The sequence below is a fragment of the Malus domestica genome, chromosome 04 (assembly GCF_042453785.1).
Source record: "Malus domestica chromosome 04, GDT2T_hap1".
NCBI lineage: Eukaryota > Viridiplantae > Streptophyta > Magnoliopsida > Rosales > Rosaceae > Malus > Malus domestica.
Genome location: NC_091664.1, coordinates 2,842,436 through 2,860,057, shown reverse-complemented (window position 1 = coordinate 2,860,057; position 17,622 = coordinate 2,842,436). Strand labels below are relative to the sequence as shown.

At 36.6% G+C, this 17,622-nt stretch overlaps 1 protein-coding gene across 2 annotated transcripts; it reads left to right on the top strand.

Annotated features, from left to right (window-relative positions):
* The first annotated feature begins 1,814 nt into the window (after positions 1-1,814).
* Positions 1,815-17,035, top strand: LOC103456005 (phosphoglucan, water dikinase, chloroplastic). 2 transcript variants are annotated; one of them, XM_029100831.2, is made up of 19 exons: positions 1,815-2,196; positions 2,637-3,219; positions 3,617-3,703; positions 3,784-3,915; positions 4,999-5,124; positions 5,209-5,387; positions 6,253-6,337; positions 7,369-7,536; positions 7,655-7,707; positions 8,288-8,496; positions 8,577-8,695; positions 9,079-9,149; positions 9,283-9,400; positions 9,849-9,935; positions 10,033-10,119; positions 10,209-10,285; positions 10,413-10,572; positions 10,703-10,814; positions 15,769-17,035. In XM_029100831.2, the coding sequence occupies exons 1-19, from the start codon at positions 1,991-1,993 to the stop codon at positions 16,665-16,667; spliced, it is 3,558 nt and encodes a 1,185-aa protein (XP_028956664.2). In that variant the 5' UTR covers positions 1,815-1,990; the 3' UTR covers positions 16,668-17,035. The 2 variants fall into 2 exon arrangements, with proteins under 2 accessions (XP_028956664.2, XP_070676518.1); XM_070820417.1 differs by lacking the exon at positions 15,769-17,035 and adding an exon at positions 11,721-12,187.
* Positions 17,036-17,622: the final 587 nt, after the last annotated feature.

Here is a 17,622-nt window from a genome sequence, read left to right as displayed (position 1 = left end):
CAAATTAGTGCCTCACAATAGGTTAACAATAATATGATTCAATTTCTCTATTTTAAACACGTTCAAAACATCTTAAAAAACGTGTAATACCGTTTATAAAAAAGGTCTTTCGCGGATAATAATATGATTAAATTAATTGTCAAATGATTTTTTTTTAAACAAACAATATTATCTATACTAAGAGGGATAAGGGGTGGGTTTGCAATAATGTGATTTAATAAGTTGTTTATTAAATATTATTTTCTCTATTTTTAAACACGTTCAAAACATGTTAAGATGTGTGTAATGCCAATTATAAAAAAGGTATTTCGCACGCGGATAATAATGTGATTAAATTAGTTGTCAAATGATTGTTTTTTTTAACAAACGATATTATCTACACTAAGGAGGAGGGGGTGGGCTTAGCCTCATAACAGGCTAGCAATAATGTGATTCAATCAATTGTTTATTAAATATTATTTTTTCTATTCTTAATGTAAATTCTATAGAGATCGATTTTATTATGTGAATTCAGCTGCTTTAATTGGTTTATGAGGGCTTTCTTTTAACATGATCTAAGATTATTCATTTATTTCAAATATTTAACTTTCATTTTGTTACGCTAAATACATTTAAAACGTGTAAGTCGCACGTATCACATCGTGATTCAAAAAATGTCTTATGTACGCATATGAGCGCGTGCATGAAGGCTAGTGTCATAGAAAATGAGTGATGGCTCTTTGTTATTTCCTTACCCTTGTTGGAATCAATAGTTTATGTAAAATGATATGTACATTACTTTCTAAATTTACATAACTTTATTTGCAAATTTCGTTGTTGTATGAGTTTACAAAATCAAGAAATCATTTATTTCATGTTAGGCTGAAAATTGCATCATACAATATTTTGAATTGTGGGCACACGACAAAGAATATGATTAAAAACAAGGATATTCGAGGTAAAGTGATAGTGACCACAATTGAAGATAAGATGAGAGAAAATCGGTCAAGTTGGTTTGGACGTGTGAACCGAAAATCTACAAATGATCCGGTTAGAAAATGCGATTACGATATAGAGGCTCAGAGGTAGAGGAAGACCTAGGAAAACTTAGTAATAGACTTTAAGGAAATACATGAAGTACTTGAAGTTAACGAAATACTTGACGCAAAACTAAACGTAATGACGTTTTATGATTCATATAATCGACCTCGCATAATTGAATAAGACTTTATTGTTATTGTTGACTATTTTATATGCAATTAATTTCAAGCTTCATCACATGCAATTTATCACCATTAAGCCTCTCGAGCATACTGAACATCACCTTCATGAGTTCAACCTCTCGAGATAATTGTTGTTGAGACAATACGATAATCTATACAGCTAACTTCACCAGGGCACATCACTAATGTGGGCTTTCCTGTGATTTATCTTGTCAACTTCTTTTTATTTTTTATTTTTATTTTTATGTCGGCTATCTTGTCTACTTTATCAACGTGCTAGGAGACAATGACCTTACCTTTTTAAAAAATATCTTATAAATTTGATTTTTTCCTTTTAATAATAATATTTATGGAATGCAAAATATTTTTGAATTAATTTTTAGTAAAGTTATAAGTAATTCTTTAAAAAAAGTACTTGTAGTATTTACAATATACACGGTGTTTCTAGCAAAAAAATTGCTTTGGATCTAATTCTTGGTTTTCCGAGACCATAAATTGATGGAAAGCTTTGCGTATAGGACCCGGACAAATGGATCTAATTTGGGGATTTGGAAGGGCTCGCTGCCACGTGTCCCAATTAAAATAAAATAAAATAATAAGTACCTCTCTCTCACTTCACACTTCTCCAATCTTCCTCCTCACTCCCTCCTCCTCATCTCCATTTGGACTGACTCATCATCTCTGCTTCCAAACCGAAACCTCACTCTCTCTCTCTCTCTCTCTCTCTCTCTCTCTCTCCCTCCCGTTTCTCTCTCTTGCTTGTGGATTCTGGTTTGGCATTTCGTCGAATGGATTGCGTGCATGCGCTGCACACCTCTTCTTCCGCGCCACAACTCCACCGTCGCAAGCAACTCCGATGCCTCCACCCTCGGCATCAATGCCTGGGAAGCCTTGCCGTCGTTCCCTTCTTCGCCCATAAGAGGGGTTTTCGTCCCCTCTACCACAAATCCAACACTTGTCAGATCATTTGTGGCGTTTCCTCCGCTCAATCAATGTATGATTTTTTTCTGTTTAATTTCCTTAATTCCCTCTGTTTTTCGTTCAAGTTCCTAACTTTCTTGCATTTTCTCAGTTGCCAAACAGAGATTTGTGGATCCTTCTAATTATACAAGTATATTATGTTTTTTGTTTGTTTCAATAATCACTTAATTCTTGCCTTTTTTGAGCTAAAACGTTAGTTACTTGGCTGAATGCCATGCGGAATAGATTTCACCACTACAAATTCAACTGATATCAATTTGTGTAATTAGCGAAAACGGTTTAATTTATGTTCTTTATGTGCTTCGTAGATTATAATTGAGCCATTTGAAACGGTGTTACTCCAAATATACTACCAATCATGTATTGAAGTCTAGTTCTTTGACTTTGAGAATCGGAATAGGGAAAATCCAAATAAAGTCGTGTTTGCTGTTATTTTTTTTTTTCGGTTGGCAGTGACGAGGAGAAAGACAGCATGATGAAGTCCGAGTCTGGGAAAGTTCGGCTTAATATTCGATTGGATCACCAAGTTGAATTTGGTGAGAGTGTTGCAATATTGGGTTCGGTGAAGGAATTGGGATCATGGAAGAAGAAGGTGCCTATGAATTGGACAGAGAGCGGATGGGTATGTACACTGGAGTTCAAAGGGGGTGAGTCTGTTGAGTATAAGTTTTTGACTGTAAGGGCAGACAAGAGTATGCTTTGGGAAGGTGGTCACAATCGGGTCTTGAAACTTCCCAATGGAGGAAGTTTTGAGATGGTTTGTCATTGGAATGCAACTACGGAAGCTGTGGGTTTACCCTCTTCGGAGGAAGGGGAGGATGTGGGTCAGAACGGTTCTACAGTGGCTGATACTGTTGGTGCTGAAGAGGTGGAGTCTAGTCCTTTTGTTGGTCAATGGAAAGGTAATGCCATCTCATTCATGCGGTCGAATGAGCATGGGAACCGTAAAGGAGGAAAATGGGACACCTCTGGTCTTGAAGGGTTGGCTCTGAAGTTAGTTGAAGGTGATCGAAATGCAAGGAATTGGTGGAAGAAGGTACCTCGAGTGATTGCCTTTTATCTGGCTTTTCAAAGTCTATGAGATTTATTCAGAATGTTGCCTCAACTGTTTTAGTTACCATTTACATTAACAATCTTTTTATGGATACTTATCTGTCCTTTTCTTTGTTGTGTATTTTTAAGTTTTACACATTGTCCAGAAAGTTTTGATTTTTGATTTCTGAACTCAAACAGGGAATTATGCCTTTGGGTTGTTTTTATTAACTAATTGTCAGTAAAGATAATCTGAACTCCTCATGGAAAAGACCTCGTTAATAAAGACAATTTGTTGCTCCAGTTCATATTTAATTAAATCAAATTTCATCATATATGTCGTACTTTTTAATTTCGTCATTTTTTTTCATAGCATTAATGTACACCTTCTGATGTTGAAGCTTGAAGTTGTACGTGATCTACTTGTTGGAAGTTTGCAAAGTGAGGACCGGTTGGATGCTCTCATAAATTCTGCCATTTATTTAAAGGTTTTGCTCATTATTTCTTTTAGACTTTCTTTTTTATTTTGGGTTTTGCTTGCGTTTCTTAGATTTTCTTGGTAATGCAGTGGATAAATACAGGCCAGATTCCTTGCTTTGAAGATGGAGGTCATCATCGACCAAACCGACATGCTGAGATTTCCAGGGTTATATTTCGAGAACTGGAAAGAATTTCCTGTAGGAAAGATACTTCACCCCAGGTGATCTTTCATCTTATTTGACATGATTTGGTCCGACCATTGATTTTAGTTGGTTTTTTTTATTTTATTTGATTGATTAGACTTCTGTGGTACGTATAAAATAATCTCATCATAGCTATGTCAAATGTACTCTAAATTGGGTATAGGATAAGATTGGTTATCATACATGAAGCTAAGGACCTTGGCCCCGTTTGGTGGACTGGATGGAATGGGTTATTTCCAATTAAATTGGACTTCTTAGAACCAGAAACATAAGTGAAGTTTTGTGTTGAGGGAAAAAGGCGAGGCTAGTGCAAAATTTCATGGAATTAGGACCTCAAGTTTGTGCTGATAAGTACAGAAGTTATGCACTGCCTGGTTACTTTTATAGATTGGTGAAGTCCTCAAGAGATGATCTTATAATCAATTGATAAGTCCAATTCTCTCTGATTGCTCAAACTTGTGAGTAGTGAGGGTAGAATCCATGACCTGCTAATGCTGTTGATCGTTTAAAAGTGTGCTAGGACTTGATTGGTTCTAGGAAAATGAAAAATATTAATGTTTGTTGTCCATCAAATAATTGTATCTAGCATTAGAGTTTAGAAATTGGAAGAATATGTCATATGCAGAAATGACCAAATGCAATCGAAATTAACATTTCTCTCTTCCTAAGCATAAACTTGAAAGAACCCTGAAATGCACTCAAGAAAAGGGATTATAGTTAAATTTTGAGCCCGCATCAATGCTCAAAATCTAAACTCTATCCCACTAGAAACTCACTTACCCCCCTCCTTTTCTAAAACATCCTGCTAATTCTCTCCAACCAAACAAACCCGAAATTGACACCACAGTCGGATAGACTGATACCACTTAACTTGGCCTTTACCTTTGGGAAAAAGCACAGCGTTTTCTCAATAAAAAAAGAGACTGGACGGAAGATGGAATCACTAGGAATTCACATCACTGTTGGTCCAAAAATAAAAAATAAAAAAAATCTTTTATCATAACTGTGTATTCAATCATATTTGCATTTTTTCCTATTTGATTATAACTTCTTATATTGGTTTCTGGTTCTCAGTTGAAAATTTTATTTCTGATCTCCAGGAAGTACTTGTCATCCGCAAAATTCATCCATGTCTGCCATCTTTCAAAGCAGAGTTTACTGCATCTGTTCCCCTTACACGAATAAGAGACATTGCTCATCGGAATGATATCCCTCATGACCTCAAGGTTATACTCTGCAGGGAATTTCGGTGCATTTATTTCTATTTCAATTAGTGATGTTTTGATATTGAACAATTTTGTAAATTCCAGCAAGAAATTAAGCATACAATTCAAAACAAGCTTCACCGTAATGCCGGCCCTGAAGATCTAGTTGCTACAGAAGCTATGCTTGCAAGAATAACCAAGAACCCTGGAGAATACAATGGAGCATTTGTAGAGCAGTTCAAGATATTCCATCATGAACTCAAGGACTTCTTCAATGCTGGAAGGTTTGGCATGAAACAAGTTTTGATCCAGATTTACTTCAATGAATAAAAGAAAAATTTCGGAATTTTTTTTATGGAAGTTAGTTTATTCTGCATGAACTTAAACTTTTTTAGAAGATAAAATAAAATCCCTGCAGTGTGGCTGAACCTCTTAAAACTTGAATTGCTATTTGCTCTCAGGGTTCTTGTTTCTTTTTTTTCAAAATTCACATAAATTATATGCTACTGTGTGTGTGGAATTCCTACTTTACTACCATTAGGTTATCAGAAAGGAAGACAGAAGAGAACTGTATAGAGCCTTACCACTGAATATTTTAAAATTGTTGTAGATATGATATCGAGAGATCTGTTTGATCTAAAAGGATAAAGGGTAGAAAACCTGTGAGGGAAAATGTTTGTCTTAGCTATCTTAGACACCTATACCTGTAGTACTCAAAAGTTTAACATGACTTTTCCTTTCAGGAAGATGTGAAATATAATAGTTGAAGAGGACCTGCTAAGCATATGAATCTCCAACCATTTTTTTTTTCAACCATTTGCATTACCATTATCTTTCTGGATTTAGGAATTAAAACTAAAATAACATGCAAAAAGCTTTTAATATATCATCTAGTTAACCAATGTTTTTAGAAATTAATATTCCTTTTGTTCTAACATAGATATTTCCCTGAAGTTAAAATAAACTCGCTTGTGTATGTGGATAATTGTGGTAAACTCACACTCACCTCTCAGCTTCACGATTAAAATGATAGGTTTCCTGTGATTGATCTTCTGTTAAATTTTCTTGTTTTTGTAATGTTCTTTGATTTATAAGTTGAATTTTAGTGCTGGTGCTGTGACATTTGGTTCTGATTTTGTGCTATTGCAGCCTTGCCGAACAACTTGAATCCCTCAAAGACTCTATTGATGATAAAGGCCGTTCAGCTCTTGCATTGTTTCTGGAGTGCAAAAAGGTTCATTTTCTTCAATTTTATGCATTGGAGTAATTTTTTGTGTGAAGGAAGGCATAGGATGATCCTTTGGATCTGAATATGTGAAGTTCAGTTGTTTCAATATTATACGGTTTATTTATTTAGTTCATGTGCTCTATTGCTGATACACAAAACTTTATACCCAGAATTATCAGGCATAAAACTTGCATGCCCAAATTTTCTTATTGTTGTACTGTGGGGTTCATAAATATAGGGTTCAATCTTTTCTGACAGCTAGGGTTAACATTTGATTCTAGGAATGGTGTATTGAAGAAGTAAAAACATTACTCATATATGTGTGATCATTATACCATTTTATTCTAGGGTTAACATTTCATACCCAGCCGCCCATTTTCACCCCATCTACCACTTTCTTTTCTCATGTGTGAGTGTGATCCATCTAATTTCATTGAAAGTAACATGCTTACATAAATAACTCCTATATTAAAAATTTCCCATTCAAGAATGCAAGATGAAGGAACTTGATGTAAAGTTGGTTGTCGTTCTTTTCTTAATTCTTGCAATCTTAAACGTTCCATTCCCAGTAGTTAGAAACTCTAATATGGTAAGAACTGATTCTGCTGTCAATTTGGCACTTCCCTTGTCCATTCGAAGACTTGACGCTGGATTTAGTCCCTTTTTGGTAATAATTTTAAGCACATTAAGGAGCATATACATCTAAATCATTTATATATATTTTATTTATTGTTTGGTTGCACTACGTATTTTGTTGTTTACTTTATTCCTGAAGTGTAACATAATTTAATTTGTAAGCAAAGAAGAAATATCCTCACTTTACCTCTGAAAGGAAGGATATGACAATTGTGGTTCCATCAAATCAACAAGTTCACGATTTTTATGCATGATGATATTTACTATAGATTAGTAATTTCTGTTGTACTATTTTTTATTGGTATTGCCAATTCCAGTTTAATTTGTTAGCGGTGTTTGGGTTATGATGGCGTAATTGCAAGATCAATTTTTTTTATTTGTATTTTTTGTTTTATTTCCAGAGTTTGGATACTTTAGAAGTGTCAAATAAAGGTTTGGGAAATAATGGCACTGATCTGTTGTTCAAGACCATGCAATCTTTGAGTGCCCTGAGAGAAATAATTGCAAGGGGTCTTGAAAGTGGCCTTAGAAATGATGCTCCTGATAATGCAGTGGCTATGCGTCAGAAGGTGATATTTCTTTTTTTAATTATTAATCAAAAGCTTCAACTGAAACAAATAATGAAGTAACCGTTTGATGATTTTTCTTCTAATGGTTATCTGTTCTTCATCTGTGTTAATAAATCAGTGGCGCCTTTGTGAGATTGGACTTGAGGACTATTCGTTTATTCTTTTAAGCAGGTAGGAAAATAATTTTTGGCTGTAAATGCAGTTTTAGTTTTTATCATTTCACATGAATAAATACATGGGAAATTTGACCCCTCCTGAACTTGAACTCCTATGTCTATGTAGTGTTCAAAGTTTCAATTTGAGCAGTGTCTCCCTTGAATTAAGGAATTGACCCCTCATGATAGTACAGATTTGCGTCCTTTAAATTGCACAAACTTTGAATCTAGCGATGCTGATATATTTCAGTTGAGCATTTAGCGGGGAGCCCTGTACTATCATAAACTTATGTGGCAGAAAAATGATACTTGTGTAATTATCATTTTAAAATGTGAGCATTTTGCGGGGAGCACTGTGTTGATTTATGATTTAGCAACCAGTTATCTAAAGCTCCAAGTAGCAGCTGGTTGTAAAATTTGTGCATGACAATAGTTAAAAAGACAAACCATCATGAATGACATTGTTCACTGCAATCTGTTCAACCTAAAACTCATGACCCCACTGTTTAAATGTTTTGAACTTTCTGTGTGAGTATATTTCAATTATCAAGATTTTGGGTATTAGTTTTGTTATGGTCAATCATTGATTTGGTTAGATTCCTTAATGAGCTTGATGCTTTGGGAGGGGCACACTGGCTGGCAGAAAATGTGAAATCAAAGGATGTAAGCTCTTGGAATGGTCCACTTGATGCCCTTATTGTCGGGATTCATCAGCTAAGTTTATCTGGTTGGAAGCCTGAAGAATGTGCTGCTATTGAGAATGAACTTGTTGCATGGAAAGCAAGAGGTCTTTCTGAAAAGGAAGGTAACTAGCCTGTGCATGGAATGCATACTGTTTAAACAACCCACCTTTTTTTAATTTCCCCTCCTGTTCTACTCTTAAAGGAAGTGAAGATGGCAAAACAGTCTGGGCACTAAGGCTTAAAGCTACTCTTGATAGAGCCAGGAGGCTAACTGAAGAATATTCTGAAGCACTTCTTCAAATATTCCCCCAAAATGTCCAGGTATCTTTTTCTTTCCTTTAATTTTCAAAAAGAAAAAATGGTTGATGAGGCTAAAGATAGCCTTGGGTTCAACAAAGCTTGATCTCTTATGGAAGCTCCTTGGCGGATGGTTAACGCTTCAATTTCTTGTTTATAAAGAATTGAACCCAAGGGTTTTAGTTTGAAGAATTTCTTGAAACATACTTGCCAAATGTTGTGTGTATTGTAAATACTACATTTCTTTTATGGGCCAATGATATGGTATTCTTGGATAAATCTTCTTTGAGCTTTATCATTCTCTCATAGCTGTTCAGATTATTGTACCAGTTGACTTAGTTCATCATCATCAGAAAAGTGCTAAAATTCTAGACCAATTTAAAATGGAATTTTGGTAACGTTTGCAGATTTTAGGAAAAGCTTTTGGGATCCCTGAGAATAGTGTAAGGACATATGCTGAAGCTGAGATTCGTGCTGGGTATGTCTACCTTTTAAATATATATTTTGGCATTTGACATAAACCATCATTTATAGCAGTATTAAGACTGTACAGTAACGGACTACATGGAACTATTATTGTCTGACGTTCCACCTACAAATGCTATCTGCAGTGTAATATTTCAGGTCTCAAAACTGTGCACCCTACTTTTAAAAGCTGCTAGAAGTACCATTGGTTCTCAAGGTTGGGATGTTATTGTGCCAGGAGCTGCTGTGGGAACATTACTTCAGGTACCCTCAATGTTTGATCCCCTAAGTGTGAAATAACATCACAATTCAGTATCATGTTCATGTTTTCTATCCCCAAAAAATTCTTTGTAGTTAAAAATACACCCTGAACTTAGATTTTAGGTTCTATGTTTTCTTGGAGTTCAAACTTACTTATAAGCCAAGTGAAATGTTGAAATTGAACTGTGTCAAAGTTCAAAAGTTACAGAGATATAGAGATCAATATCGGCAAAATTTTGAGGAAAGAAGAGTAGAAATAAATAGATTTACTTGGAAAGCATTTAGATTGTAGATAGATATTGATCAGGTCAAATAGATACTTTTAGAAGTTATATGAATTAAATACAATGTATGTACGTGTACACCAAAGGATTAAGTAATTAGTAGTATTTGCCTTCTTGTAATTATTTGGTTCACATTTACCCCTGACAATATACTGCTATAACTTCAGGTTGAGAGGATTGTCCCTGGGTCAATACCATCAACCTTGGAAGGACCAATTGTTCTTGTGGTTAACAGAGCAGATGGAGATGAAGAGGTTTTTCATTCTGCTTACTTTTATAGTTTTCGTCAAACCACAAGAATGTTATGGCATCTAGTTACCATCTTATTCTTACAGTTGATTCATCTGTCAGGTTACAGCTGCTGGGAGTAACATTGTGGGAGTTGTACTTCTGCAAGAGCTTCCTCACTTATCTCATCTCGGTGTCAGAGCTCGACAAGTATGTTGTCTGTTGAAAGGTCAAGTTATCAAATTTTTTTTTACATGAATATATAATTCTAATCAATAGACTATGATGGTGATATGTAGGAGAAGGTTGTGTTCGTGACATGTGAAGATGATGATAAAGTTGCCGATATACAAAAACACAAGGGGAAATGTGTGAGGTTATTTTTCCGAACTTTTGAGGAGTCCTTTAATCATGTCATATAAACAGTGCCAATGAATCATTAGAAAATAAGAATAGTGGCGTGACATTGATTTATTTATTTCTCACTTATATGAACTTTGCAGGTTAGAAGCATCCTCATCAGGTGTTGATATATATCCTTCATCAGAAAATAGCAATGGCCATTTGTCAGTGGAGAATCTTTCAGGTGATGGTGCACCCAGGGTTGAAGCACGTGGAAGTGATGGTCCTTCATGGTCTGCTACTAAAGCCAACTCCAATCAGGTAAAATTTTATTTACTTTTAATCTCTCATCCCAAAATGTTAATCAAATTTTTGCTTTTTTTCATTGATATTGATTTTGATCACCAGAAATTATGTTGCTTCCGAATATGTTAATAATTGTATCATCTAGGGGGTTTCGGCTGGAGGAGTTTTACTACTTGCTGATGCAGATGCGGAGACATCAGGTGCAAAGGCTGCAGCTTGTGGTCGTTTAGCTTCCTTGGCTGCAGAATCTGAGAAAGGTAATTTTTTTATGGTCGTTAGGGATATCTAGTCTAGTTGAACTAATTGAAATGATTGCCCTTGATTTGAATCACTAGTCTAGAACTTTTTCTTTCTTTTTGATAAAAGATTTTTCTGAAAGCCAAAGGCGCTACTCTAGCTTACAAGATGTTACGAGTTTAATAAGGAAGCAACCAAAGAAAATATAGTGACAATGGTAGTGGGAATGTTAGTTGCTCAAAAATCCATCTCGATCGATATCTTCACTGTTGTATGTTTGGCACTGACATCTATACTTCCCAATTTTACTTAGAAAAACGGATTGCATTCACATGAGAAATAATCACCACCTGTGCCCCTGTCAAGCTTCTTCGAGAGGTGTCTGACCAAGTCGATGAGGAAACTGGAACCTGATTCATCTACCATCCCCTACTTGTAGACAAGAAAAATTAAAGAAAGCATTTGATTCTCGTAGATTCCCTTTCCATTGCCTGAGACCTTAAAAACTAGCACTTTTCCCATAGTTCGACCTGCAACTCCCTCTTGGAAATAAAACTATGATGATTATGTGGAAACGATACTATTCCCATTGAAAATCATGCAAGCAATGCAGTCTATCATCTTTGAGACCTCTCTAACACTTCTGTAAAGTTCATTGGTGAACCTGTCACATCCTGAGGACCTTATCCTATCACAATTCCTCAAGGCTGTAACAACCTCTTCCTCCAGAAATTGATGGCCTCTCCAACTAAGTGCAGTCGTCATCACTGATTGTTGAAAACCCCTGTTCAATCCATCAAGGTCTCCAACATTGAGATTTGAAACATAAATGTTTATAGATATCGATGGAGGTCGGGGATCAACCAGTTCATTATAAAATAGGAGGATTGGCTAGAAAATAACTAATATCCCTAAACAACTTGCAGATATAGATCACGGGAGCAGTGGTTGGACGACTTCTGTACTCAGCTTCTTTAGAGCTTGTAGCGACTATATTTTTTTCTTTGCAGACCAAGTAAGAAGGTTGTTAACCAGAAAAACACAAGAGCCGCTGGTTGATGTTCTGGTTCTATATGTAGGGCACCCTGCCCAGCCTGCATCTGAAAATGCCATTAGCAATGAAGAACCCTTCTCAAATCACATTCCAATATTCCATGATCAATAGTCCCCTTAGGGTGCGTTTGTTGCACCGGACTGTCTCGGATTGGACTAGCTTCAGGGACTAAGCTGGACTGGCTTAGTGAAGCGTTTGGTGCAGTGTCGGACTAAGAAGCAGGATAATGAAAACAGTACTGTCACCAGTTTGATGTTTGCTCAGACTAGGACTACATTATTGTTCTATTTTAATTGCTTTTTTATTAAAGATATTATTAAAATTAATAATATTTGATGAGAGTGAGACTCAATAAAAATACAAAAACCAAATTTTCTTGCCAACGAAAGAAACATACATGATTCAAGAGTACCATTGTTCCAAACAACAATATAACAAAGTGTTCTCCCAACAAATCAAACGATGTTACATGAAAGCAACAAATCAAACATCTAATAACTAAAGAAAATAAACCACCGTAAACAAAACATAGATCATGTAAAATAGACCTTAATCAGGCATCAAAATTTGATACAACAGCTACTTTAACACCTGCTTTCCTCAGAGCTTCAACCACCTTCTCAGCATCAGGATCACAGAGATGCCAAGCCTATGAGAAAACAAAAAAAAATATTATAACCCACTTCACACCTCTATATTACTATACAGAAAATGGTACTTAAATATCACCCAACCTTGTCAGTCATATAGTAGTTATAAAGTTCTTCAAAGCACTGAGAATCGGAACAGCCAGTGGAAGAACTGACTATATATTGCCAGAAGGGTCTCCCATCATTTACATATCTACAATGAAAAAAGAGAAAATGCTCACCTTAAAGATAAAAGAGAAAATCAGAGAATTCACTCCAAACATGGCATAATACTGCTAAACTTCTGCATTAACTAATTGAGATTAAGGGGGACACTGAAAAGAAACAGAAAGAAAGGATTCACTTCTACTTGACCAATCCCATTGAAAACACGATGGCTAGACGGGAGAAAATTCTACGCTAGACTTTAGGGGACTGTCAATATATTTCCAAAATACAAGGAACCACAAGACCATTCCTACGTCTTCACATTTCCTTATCCAGTAGCCCTCCGCTCCCCCATCACCACACTCGGGAGATTTATCTACTACAACTAGTAGTCGATCCCATGATCTATTAGGTAGAAAATGCAAAAGGTTCAAGGTAGAACGAGAATCGTTCGATAACTTCCTCACTCCCTCCCACTGAAGCACAAATTTAATTGAAAGTCTGAAACAGTTCAATCTTTGCCATGTTCAACGGTCAAGCCAGAACGAGACGGGTGATGAAATCACAAAAACTTATGTATTCATATGGGCAGTAAGAATGGAAACTTTGAGCCATCAGAAGGGATTAGATCACAGTAATCCTTTTCACTATTCCAGTCCATGTAAATGGTTATAACCTGGATCTCAAAGCCCTTGGGCAATTTCCCAACATCATCTGGCAGACTTACTACAAATTCTATCAACAATCAAGAGCGAACCCTAAATCAAACATTTGTGTCAAGCCATGGATTATATGAGATCCCAAACAAAAAGCTAAGAGCATCTACTGCACCAAAATCTGATAAATACTTTAATCCACCCCCCCCAACACACACAAAAAGTAGAAATTCTCACTTCGGATTACAAAGTAATTGAACAGCAGAAACTGACAAATATGTGAAAGAAAGAAATTTCGCATCAAAATTGACAGAACATTGAAAGAAAGCAAGGATTTTTAGCAAAAAATTGAATTAATTCGAGATGGGTTGAAAGAATTACAGTGAATTTTGTGACAGAGACGAAGCAGAAGAGCGACGGCGGCCAAGGCGTTCGTTTAGGGCAGGCGGGGAGCAAAGAAAATTGAGAGGGTAACCTTGAGTAGAAGTTAGGTTGGACTGGGGAAAGAGAGCTTGTTCTTTGCCGTCGATCGAGCAAGGCGAGGAGTCGAGCGAGACGACGCGAGAGAGAGGTAGTCTTAGCAGTGCGCTCAGATTTGGGGGGTCTCGCTAGGACCACCTAACGAAGGAGTTAGTGAAAGCGAGTCCCACTTAATACCATTAAACTTAGTCCTGGTAGCCAACAAACAGAGGATTACACTAAAAATTAGTCCAGTCCAGTCCAGGTTAGTGAAGCCAAACAAACGTGCCCTTAATGTATCTCAGAATCCTTTTAACTGAAGCTAAATGATTACATCATTTATATTTATACACTTGCTTTAAGTAGGAGCTGATTAACAACTTTACAATTAGTTACAACCACTATGACAGCTGTAATCAACAGCTCTAACTAATTTGGCTTTATGAGTTGGCATTTGACTGCTGACTGTTTTTATGTGTCACTTGAGTGTGATCTAACATTATTCACCCGTATTTGCTGAACCATAGGGAAATACATTGACAAGACATGTTCAGTCGCAATAGTATTATATCTATTCTTTGCACATCATATATTGCTCCAGGTGAAAAGAGCTGTTGAAATTTGATGGGGCAACATATTGGTCCTACACTCTAGTGTCTTACTTTATCTCCTGCACTCTTGTTTCGTGTCCCAATTTACACTATTTCGTCAACAAAACTGTTAAGTTGCTGAAGTGACATGGATATTATGATACATCTCTTCATTAAAAATAGAATACAATAAAAAAATGAAAAAGAAAAAATGAAAAACAATTCAAATCCCACATCTCTCCTCCCTCCAGACACTTCCTCTCTGTCTTTCTCCTTCTGCAATCACCGTATCATCTTCTTCCATCTGATATGGTTCTTTGAGTTAAGAAGAAAATTTGTGGGGAAGGATATGAGCAAATTTTGTAGGTAAGTGTAGACATGAGCAACTTCCCTTGAAAGTTTTGTTGGTTCTCTTTCTTCTTCACCACTGTCAAATGCTTAATTTAATTTTTCTTCAAAAATTGCTTAGTTTGTGTAGCAACAATAAGGAAAGGATTCTCTTTCTTTTTTTTTTCTTCTCTCTTGAAAAGATTTCCAGGCCTTCCCCTTTCATTTCCATTAGATGAGATAAAGAATCGTCTAGGAGTGACTTTCAACGATGACATCTATAATCTTGGCATTCACTGCAGCCGATTTATATGAAGCAGGGAGAGATTATTACTTAGACAAAAGAAGTTGCTCATATTTACAAATGAGAATGCTTAATGTAAAGAAGAAGATGAAAATAAGAATTGAAGAAGATGAAACGGTGACTAAAGGAGAGAGAAAAGAGGAAAGGGACTTTAGGGAGGAGAGATGTTGGTTTAATTATCATTTTTCATCTTTTAATTGTATTGAATTTTAATGGAGAAATTTTATTATTATTTGTTGACAGAATTGACGAAATAGTGTAAACTGGGTCTCAAAACATGAGTGCAGGGGTAAAGCGAGAATCGGCAAAGAGTACAAGTGTCATTGCTAAAAAGAAGCTTAAAAGTTATTGCTTCTTGGGTGAACACACAGAACCACTCGTTCTTTAACAATTGGATAGGTGGATGGCCCTTGATTGAAAACTAGATAACGAGTAGATGATTATGTTGTGAATAAAAGTGTATGTCTTCAAATTCAGCCACTCATACGGAAACAAATGACCATACGAGTAAAAGATTTGCTTCTACTTATACCAATTGATTGATGATGAATAATGGATTCTTCTGTCAAATTTTAACCCTTAAATTTTTATCATTTTCCATATGCATATGTAAACTTAGTTATCTTCAGTATGCATTAGAATGTACTGCAGAAAATTAGTGCATACAAACCACTTGCATGTAATGGACGAGAGATGATTGTGGATTGCCTAATAAAAATATCAGGTATTTTCCTTCATGTTTTTGTTCCTTTTCATTTACCCGAGGCTTGTGGTTTTTAATTGGCAGTTTATAATGACGACGGGGTACCAGCTTCATTCAAAGTCCCTTTGGGCGCAGTGATACCATTTGGCTCTATGGAGTTGGCATTGGAACAAAGCAAATCCACCGAATTATTTAGGTCGTTACTAGATAAGGTAGAAACACAGAAGCTGGAAGGTGGGGAACTTGAACAACTTTGCAGTCAGCTCCAGGAACTAATCTCTTCCCTACAGCCCCCGAAAGACATTATTGATAGCATAGGGAAAATATTTCCTGAAAATGCATGCCTAATTGTTCGTTCAAGTGCTAATGTTGAGGACTTGGCTGGAATGTCAGCTGCTGGATTATATGACTCAATTCCCAATGTTAGTGTTTCAAATCCAACAGTCTTTGCAAATGCTATTAGCAGAGTATGGGCTTCACTTTACACTCGGAGGGCAGTATTGAGCCGTCGAGCTGCTGGTGTATCTCAGAAGGAAGCTACAATGGCAATTCTGGTGCAAGAAATGCTTTCACCAGACTTATCATTTGTGCTTCATACAGTCAGCCCAACGGACAAAAATCATAATTCTGTTGAGGCTGAAATTGCTTCTGGCCTTGGTGAAACTTTGGCTTCAGGCACTAGGGGCACACCCTGGCGTTTATCGTCTGGGAAATTTGATGGGAATGTACGAACTCTGGCATTTGCGAATTTCAGTGAGGAGCTAGTAGGTGCAGTCCTTGCTGATGGGGAGGTTATCCATTTGACTGTAGACTACAGCAAGAAACCGTTAACTGTTGATCCAATTTTCCGTCATCAGCTTGGTCAGCGCCTCAGTACAGTGGGATTCTTTCTTGAGCGGAAGTTTGGCTCCCCGCAGGATGTAGAAGGATGTCTTGTGGGCAAAGATATCTATATAGTCCAGACACGACCGCAACCCCTATAAATTCTCCTTTTGTAACCGTATATGGGTACTCATTGGAGACAGCAGCTGTATGCACGATCTTCGGGTGGCTCAGCAGGACTCTCTTGCGGAACATTCTGGTATGTACGAGGTATTGAATACGTATGCTTGTTTGCTTAAGGTACATCAGTGTGTGGCTTCTGTATACTTACTGATGTGATATAATGATAAGTAGACAACTTTCCGTTTGAGGCGGAAAGTTGAAAGGATATGATCTGAATAATTGTAGTTCTGAGTAATATTGTATGTTCGATTATTTAGGGTTTCTGTAATAATATAACACTTGATCAAAGCCAAACTAAATAATGGTCCCTGCTTTGTATAAATAATTTGGATCAGGCATTGTCTAATTTATCTATCTTGAGTTCTTCATTGGTACGGAGATGCTAGCAATTCTTTTTTATTTTATTTTATTTTATTAAGGAGAGGTCGTACTTGATGCGATGACAAGTGCTTTCGTCCATGAGCGGTAGGTCTCGAGTTCGAGACTTGGGAGCAGCCTCTCCATAAATGGGGGTAAGGCTAGCCGACATTCACCTTTTCCAAACCCCGCGTAAAGCGGGAGCCTTGTGCACTGGGTATTTTATTTTATTAAGGGACAACATTATATTATAAGGAGAAAAATTTCAGCGCAATTGGGGGTTGTTCGATGAAAAGAAGTGTGCGAATTCAGACTCGACCCCAAGTTAAACCCTGGGCCCTAAACCTCCATCGGAAGCAGGCCTTGGGCATGGACGCTGTGCCTCAACGGGGCTAGTAGGGACTACCAATGTGAACTTGTAGAGCATGTTTACTTACCATGCATGGGAGTGGGAATGAATGTGTATGATTTATAATTCTGAGTTTACTAACGCTTAGAGAATGCATTAATTAAGTGGCTTCCATCAATTTTGGATATGGAATATCTTAAAAAATGAAGGTATTCCATTAACTTTTG

Coding starts and splice junctions, on each gene's coding strand:
- LOC103456005 (XM_029100831.2), top strand. CDS start 1,991: ATGGATTGCGTGCATGCGCTGCACACCTCTTCTTCCGCGCCACAACTC. Junction 7,537..7,654: donor CAGTGGCTATGCGTCAGAAG/GTGATATTTCTT, acceptor TTAATAAATCAG/TGGCGCCTTTGTGAGATTGG. Junction 8,497..8,576: donor AGGTCTTTCTGAAAAGGAAG/GTAACTAGCCTG, acceptor CTACTCTTAAAG/GAAGTGAAGATGGCAAAACA.